The sequence below is a fragment of the Cupressus sempervirens genome, chromosome 3 (assembly GCF_028749045.1).
Source record: "Cupressus sempervirens isolate cs-2001-9-10 chromosome 3, ASM2874904v1, whole genome shotgun sequence".
NCBI classification, from domain to species: Eukaryota; Viridiplantae; Streptophyta; class Pinopsida; order Cupressales; family Cupressaceae; genus Cupressus; species Cupressus sempervirens.
Window position 1 is genome coordinate 1,019,426,715 of NC_143120.1, and position 7,887 is coordinate 1,019,434,601.

Sequence of the window (7,887 nt, forward strand, 5' to 3'; positions counted from 1 at the left end):
GAAGGTTTCGAGTAAAATATATTTCCAAATGGAGAAGAAAACAAGGGGAGAATCTTGGGGGGCGATATGATATGATGAGAGGGAGGGAGGGAGTCTGTGAGTCCACATAATCAAAAATAGAATGGAGTTGAAGAATAACGTTGTACTGGGCCTTTTTTTGGTTATTTTTTTTATGGCTCAGTCAGCGCCGTTAAAAAGTCCGTCATTTGAAGACGTGCCGACAACTGTCTCTTCCCCCAACTGCAGGAAACAGAAACGGGAATTTAGTTTTAGCCATTTTTTTTGGGATGTGTTTTTCCTTTTTTTACCCTAATTATTGTTGGAGTGGATTAAGTTTTTACGGCGTCAAGGTTTTCGATTGGACGGCGTTTTGTAATTATGAAAGGTGGGGGGTTAAATACCTCGCATGTGGCTTTGGCGATCGACGGCTGGGATCTTGATGGATGAGATAATATCTGGGAGCTCTGGACTGTGCACTTTATCTTGTTCGCCTTCTCGTCTTGGTCTCCAACGCATTATTCACGTGATTGTGCTTTGAGTAACGACTGGAGGAGGTAAACGAGGTCGGATTTAAAAAACACATCATAGGAGGAGGAGGAGGTCTCAGGTTCGAAACGCGACCGCATTGCTTTCAGTCTTTTTTTCCTTCATCTGCTGGAGGATTCAGCCCAGGGAGAGGCGATGCGCAGGAAATCAGTTTAAGCATTTCTTATTTCTGAAATCTTGTGTCGTTAATTGAGTTGGCTTCTGTTGTCTGCGCCTGCGGGATCTATCTGTAAATGTAAGTTTTGAGAGGTTTTTTTGCGCAAAGTGTTTCACAAATGTGCAAAGCTGTTTTCAAGGTCGGATTTTGCCTGTTTGCGTGCTTAATTTAGGATTTGATGTGTGAATTAAGATCTGAGGAAAGGCGGAGGTGCTTGATTTTTCTGATTTCTTGCGAATTGTAGCCTTGAAATACGACGTCCCGCGGTCGGATTGGAAAGGAATGCGAACTGAGAAGATTGTCCTTTTGAACTTTGTGGCATAAATGCGGATTGAGGGATAAGACACCGTAAGGCCGTAAGAACTACGGCGGTCTACGGCAAGGTTCTTCATTGGCGCGGAGAATTCTGTATTTAGTCTTTAAAGTTTTGAGTTTAATCGAGGCTAATTACAAGTATGTTAGATCTGAACGCTTTGCCTGGAAGACCTAATTTGGCGACGAACGCCGGCCTGCAGAAGGCCTGCAGCGATGAGAATACTAAAGATATGGAGTCTTTTGATTCCGAGATTTGTAGCGAGAGCACCAGACCGCAATGGCGGTTGCAGCCGCAGGTTCAGGATGATTCCGGCACGTCTAATTCTTCTTCCGTCGTTAATTCTGTGGAAGTCGAGGCCTCCAGCAGTCAGGCGATCGACGAGGGAGAAACATGCTCCAATGATGAGGATTCTCAGAATGCAAAGACTGCTACTGCTTTTTCCTCTTCCAAGGGTTTGAGCTTTGATTTGTTTAACGTCCAGCAGACGGAGTGCGGTACGAGCGAGCGTCCTGTGACGAAGCAGTTCTTCCCCGTTGCGGATGAGAGGACGCAGCCAACCAATCGTTGGTTAGATTTAACGGCAGGCGGGCAGCATGAAAAGCAAGGGCCAATGGCGGTAACGGCAACGGCACCTGCAGCTGTAATGGCAGGAGGAGCAACAAACACAGCAGTTTTACAACGTCCGAAGAAGAGCAGGCGCGGCCCGCGCTCCAAGAGTTCCCAGTATCGCGGTGTCACATTCTACAGACGCACAGGCCGCTGGGAGTCTCATATATGGTCAGTACAGTTCCAGGCTTTAATTATTGCCTTTCTTTACAGCCAATATTAAATGTACTTTAGGCCAATGCTTTTCCGCTGAACAAATCATGATTTGGCTTTGGCCAATCCTTTACAGCTTTTCTGGAGATAGCAATTTTCGATTTGTTTGGATTTTTTTGTTGAAAGGGATGAAAAGCCAAATCTTTTGGTTGAGGTTTGATTAAAGCTTAACTTCAATTTTAATGTTTTCTGCAGGGAGTGCGGTAAACAAGTATATCTTGGTAAGTTTTTCTCGGATTCTACTATTTTTAAGTTGCTAGCGATTGAAATTTGCATTATTGGAGTTGCTTGGATGGTAGTAATGGTGCTGGATTTATATGCAGGTGGATTCGACACTGCTCACGCTGCGGCCAGGTAAATTATGTTGCTGGGTAAAACTCTTTCTTACTGCTGCTTTGTTTCGTGTGAATTCCGATTCTCTAGACTTACTATTTAGGGTTTCGTGCTTCTTGGCGTAAACATTTGAGAAACAAAAACATCTGTACACGATTTTTGATCTTGTAGATCTCTTAAGCGCGTTAGCTTAAAACGACCGAGTGTTGAAAACTAGAAAGCTTTATGCAATTCTTGAAAACCTATTGTTTTTCAATGCCTGCGTTTATTTATCTCTTAGATGTTTGGGCGTAGGACATGTTTTTAGGCTCTTTTGGCTTGCCAATATTTTGGAACTTTACCAAAATAGGAGAACGGTTTAATTAAGACTTTTAGGCCCTCGATTTCATTTGACGAATTTTGCGGTTCTTAAGCGCTGCTGAAAGTTGAATATGATGAGAATTATTGGGAATAATGGGAAAGATTTGTGGAACATCCAGGGCTTATGACAAGGCTGCTATTAAGTTCCGAGGAGTTGAAGCTGACATAAATTTTAACCTAGCTGATTATGAAGACGATATGAAGCAGGTTAGATTTATTATTATTTATATCATGTATTTCTTATATTTTAATGTGTGGGTTGAATCAGAAGGATTATCTGATTACTTTTCTGCGCTTATACAGATGGGCCATCTTTCAAAAGAAGAATTTGTTCATATTCTGCGGCGTCAAAGCACTGGTTTTTCTAGAGGTAGTTCCAAATTTAGAGGTGTTACCCTGCACAAATGTGGCAAATGGGAGGCCAGGATGGGGCAATTCATGGGCAAAAAGTAAGGAATCTATCAGTTTTGTATTCAAGCTGCTCTATGCGATCATTGTCAAACATTCTTCTGTAGATTTGAGTGTGAAATCTTTAATTAAGAGTGGGTTTTTTTGCTTCCATTGTATGTTGGCTCTTTTTTATGGTCACCTGATTAAAACGAACGGCTTAATATTCCGTAAGATGCAGGTATATCTACTTGGGTTTATTCGATAGCGAAGTGGAAGCTGCAAGGTGAAACAAACTTGAATTTTTCTTGTCATGTAATTTGACTCTAAGCGCTGCATAGAAGGAATTGGTTAAGGAAATGGCAGTAAATGTAACTAAAAGTGAGGGTTTTTCAGGGCTTATGACAGGGCTGCAATTAACTGTAATGGAAGGGAGGCAGTAACAAACTTCGATCCCTCGACCTACCAAAACGAATCATCAAGAGAAGAAAGTGAACCACCACTAGCTCAACATCAGATTGGAGGAGGTCCAGCTGCAGGTATGCCACATATTGTAACCATAGGAGGACTTTTTTTAAGGTTTTTTGTTTTGGGGATTTGCTTGTAAAAGTCAAGCTATTCGCTTAAATGATTGGATGGAACTCTCAGTTTTGTTAGATTTGCTCAACTATTTGTCAATTCCTTCATGAATCCGAAAGACTATATTGAAGTCTTAGATTGCATTGCAATGAATGGGGAAAAACACGAATAGCTTAATGATAAATTGAAAAACTAATGAAGTGTCCCAGTGAGACGCATCATTTAAAGGCATTTGCTATTGCAGTGTTCTCATTGGTTATTGTGTTCGTATATTAATTATCCGCAACAATGGCTATAATGTGATATAATTGTATGCGCAGATAAAGATCCTGATCTGAACCTTTGCCTTGGCGTCTTTGCTCCATGCGCCACATTGGCATCTCTTGATAACAGAAGAACAGAATTCAAACCCAAAGCTGCCTTGTCAGATGTACGGCCAGTAGTGGATTGGAAGAAAGCTGTGATTCCAAATGCTACGGTAAGTGTTTTACTCTTGCGATTTTAACACATGGGTTGTAGTGAAATCAAGAAATTTCTGCTTCATAATGCAATTTGAGTGTATGTAAATGTTCGATTTCTTATTCTTAGCCTCAATTTTATTTTATCAGAGAGAAAATCACAGCCAGCAGCAGTTTCAATTGACTTCATTCTTCAATACATCTTCATCGAATACGAATCTCCACCCACAGCAAGGATCTCTTTGGAATGGATTCCATTCTGGATCCGTTAAGGTAGTTACCCTCGTCTATCATCTCTCTGTAACTATCTAACAAAAAATGGCTCAATTTCTTGCATTGATAAATTCAAGTAAATTAATTTTCTTGCATTGATATAGAAGTGAATTACTATATTCATACGTTCACAAAGCTCGCATGTAGGGGGTAATCTGTGTTTAGGCCTAAATAGTTGAAATGTTGTTTGTGATGATGCTTGAATTATTTTGTCTGAATTTAAATAAAAAATGGAGTAAAGATGAAACAATATTGAAATTATTATTATTATTCACACAGATATTGACTAAAATAAGTATAGAACTTACAAAGATGAAACTAGTTTGACATTGTGATAGCAATTCTGATGTAGTTGCACAAAGGCAATGCTCGTTGAAAATATGTACAAGCATAGCTTTTTGTTTATGGTTAGGTCAAAACAGTTGGTGGGTAGTCTGTGGTTAAGCTTTATCAAATTAGTGGGGGTCAGTGATTAGGCCAAAATAATTGTACCTGATATCAACTGTTTTATTTTAAACAAAATACAATTCTGACATAAGATTGGGTGGCTGGTTGGAAGATTTTATTCACAAAGATCTTGAATGAATAAATAAGCAATTGTGAATGATAAGTTCATTCTGGTGTACTCAATATTTATATATTTTAATCATGTGCTCTATTTTTTTTGTTTTTTAAAGGAAGCAAACAATGTTGAAGGAGGAAAAAATGGAGTAGGTAGGTTTGTTGTATCCGCTTTGCCTGCAGAACAACAGCAATCAGGTTGGATCTGGCAATTCCAAAGTAGCAATGTGATGCCAGCTTCAGCTGCTGCTACTGCCCCAATTTTTAGTAGCGCAGCATCATCAGGATTCTCACCCCAAATAGTTAATTCACCTGCTCTTCTTCCTTCACCTTGGCGAATCCGTTATCATCTAGACAATCCAGAAAATCCCCCTTCACAGAATTCCAATCTCAACCCCCAAGCCAAGAAGTTTAAAGGTCCGGATTCATCCAGTAAGACGGACTGATCATCTTACTGCCATTTAACTTCTTATCAAATTGGTGTAAAGTTCAAGTGGAACATAGACTTACGTTTCCCAGCTTGGCTTGTTTTGATTGTATTATTACCGCGGTATACATATTTTCACTTGGTCTTACAAGTTAACAAGATGACGATTGGACCATATCTAAGCTAATGTATTCTACCTTGGGAGTAATACCAGGTTATTTTGTTCCGATTGTCCCTCATGCATATTTCCGCTTCTCAGAATAATGATGATATTTGTAATGCGATGATCTAGTGATGTCTTTTACAGTTTATTTTCAAGAATTCACAGTTCGTATGAGTATTATGTAAATGAAATGGACACAGTTTCTCGACGCTTATAATTGTAATATTGACTTCCTTTGGAACCAAAAGCTACTAGTTTGAAAAAAAAATTGAATTTTGAATAAAGCTATCAGTAAAATGAGAACCTCTTTAACTGCAACATTTAAAACATTTGTTCTACAATGGAATGAAGCTATCAGTAAAATGAGAACTTCTCTAACTCTGCAAATATTTAAAACATTTGTTGTACAGACAAGGTAATTTGGACTTGCATAAGCATGGAGCTTGAGTGTTATTGTTGGAAGTAGTAGAACACATATAAACGATATTTCAATATCTGACAAAAATCTTTCTCAATAGAGTGTTCAAGCGATGATTCATAGTGCTGTGTTCTACATAAGATGTTTATCAATTTGGATTTGTATATCAACCTTGAATTATCAAAACGAAAGGCTCAAGATATCCACTTCTACTACGTCGAGAAATACTAAACGTTTGCTAATATAGGAATTCTCTTAAGCAAAAATTTGATGGTTTACATGTCAAAATTCATGCTATATGTAGAGGTAAATATCTGCGTATTGTTTTTGCTACAAATTAGTATAACAAAGAAGATTCACATTTCCTTTCTGTTACTTAGGTTATTTATATATACAATATCTAGGATCAAGTTTAAAATTACTTTATAACTGAAGACTTTAAGGGGGAGCAGTTTAACTAATCTAATCAATAGTACTCGATAGTATTTTTTAAGTGCTTTTATTTATAATTTAGATTTATGTATTTATGTAATAATTAATTAACTTTGTTAGATTATTTTTGATATTAATATCAAGATGTAGTTAATGTTTGTTGGATCATATATGTAAATGTGATCTTTTTATGAGAGTCACTAAATCATTATTTCTAAAATATGAGTAATAAAGATTGATTCAAAATTATATGGTTGAATGTTAAAAATAATAATATTTTATGATAGCTTATGAAAATACTTACCAAATTTGAATGGTTATGCTAGTGACCTCTATAATGAATGGTTAAGAAAGATCAATAGTTTAAGGGTTTTTCAAATGAAGTTGCAAGCAAAGTGAACTTTATCTTAGAAGAAAATTTCATAATTAAGTATATTTGAGTTGCATTAGTGTTAGAATGCTTGGCCTCTTGAATTAAAGGCACCACATAACATTTAATGTGAACAATTTAAAATTATGATATTATCACTTTTGAGTAATTAAACAAATACAATTTTTTCTTTAATAATAAGTTGCATACATGATTCAATCTTATAAAAACTAAAAGATAATTTATTTACATGATTCAATCTTACAAAAAAACTAAAGGATAACTTTAGTCATACAAACTAAAAAATACCCTTAATTTTGAATGATTATTATAAATAATAAAATAAACTTTAATTTTAACGTTAAATAAAATAGTACACTCCTAAGATAGTAGTATTAATGGTGCATTAGATACAAGTTCATATTTTGAATAGCTTGAAAAAATAATCAAAATTTGAAAATAATTAAATGCTCATAAATAAATACTAAATAAATGCAATGCTATTTTTGATTCCCCTTTATAGAAATTTATATTTTTGAAAGTAAAATTTTAAAACATTATCATATTTAAAAAATAATGACCCTAATCTCATTTCAGGGTATAACTTAACTCTTTAAAGATTTCTTATTAAATATGATAGTAAATAAAGTCATGTTTTTTGAATGCCTCGTCCTACCTTTTTCAAATAGTACTTTTGATGATTCATTGGAAGGTAGTCTTAAGGCATCAAGATTGGTTAATAATTAAAGTTGAATTCTTTCTTTTAACCAACTCTAACAATTGATTATGATTTATAATAATGATTTTAATGCATATGTTAGATAGTCTAGATTTTAATGTTAGATGTTATATTGGAATTTCATCTGCATATTAGAGATAATTCTTCATAGGGTCCTTAACTATTAACTAAGAAAAACAATTCAAACTTGGTTTCTTTTATACTTTAAAATAATTTATTTTTGGTCATTATTTTTGGTAGTCTATTAGGATGAGGATATTTTATAGTCACTTGAGATATCAATTTAACATGATGAGAAAAAATTATAGTTAAAAGAGATGTGCATCTTTCTTTTATAAAAGTTGAATATTCTTATCATAGATTGTGTTGAGCTTATCATAAAATAATTCTAAAATGTGTTCTTTATTATGTATCATGGCATGTGTAAAGACTTGGTGGAGATTGTTAGACTAAGTTTGTTTCTTAAAGAGTTGTTTCTCAAAGATTTTCTCATTTTAATTTTTTGAGATATAATCATAGAACTAAAATTATATCTCCTTGCTAACAATA

At 35.4% G+C, this 7,887-nt stretch overlaps 1 protein-coding gene across 2 annotated transcripts; it reads left to right on the forward strand.

The window, feature by feature from the left end:
- The first annotated feature begins 509 nt into the window (after positions 1-509).
- On the forward strand, positions 510-5,459 carry LOC149570245 (uncharacterized). Of its 2 annotated transcripts, none has more exons than XM_089822882.1 (11): positions 510-781; positions 948-1,796; positions 2,034-2,059; positions 2,162-2,192; positions 2,651-2,738; positions 2,835-2,980; positions 3,154-3,204; positions 3,315-3,457; positions 3,818-3,975; positions 4,106-4,228; positions 4,906-5,459. In XM_089822882.1, the coding sequence occupies exons 2-11, from the start codon at positions 1,159-1,161 to the stop codon at positions 5,233-5,235; spliced, it is 1,734 nt and encodes a 577-aa protein (XP_089679008.1). In that variant the 5' UTR covers positions 510-781; positions 948-1,158; the 3' UTR covers positions 5,236-5,459. The 2 variants fall into 2 exon arrangements, with proteins under 2 accessions (XP_089679008.1, XP_089679009.1); XM_089822883.1 differs by having other exon boundaries at positions 3,160-3,204.
- Positions 5,460-7,887: the final 2,428 nt, after the last annotated feature.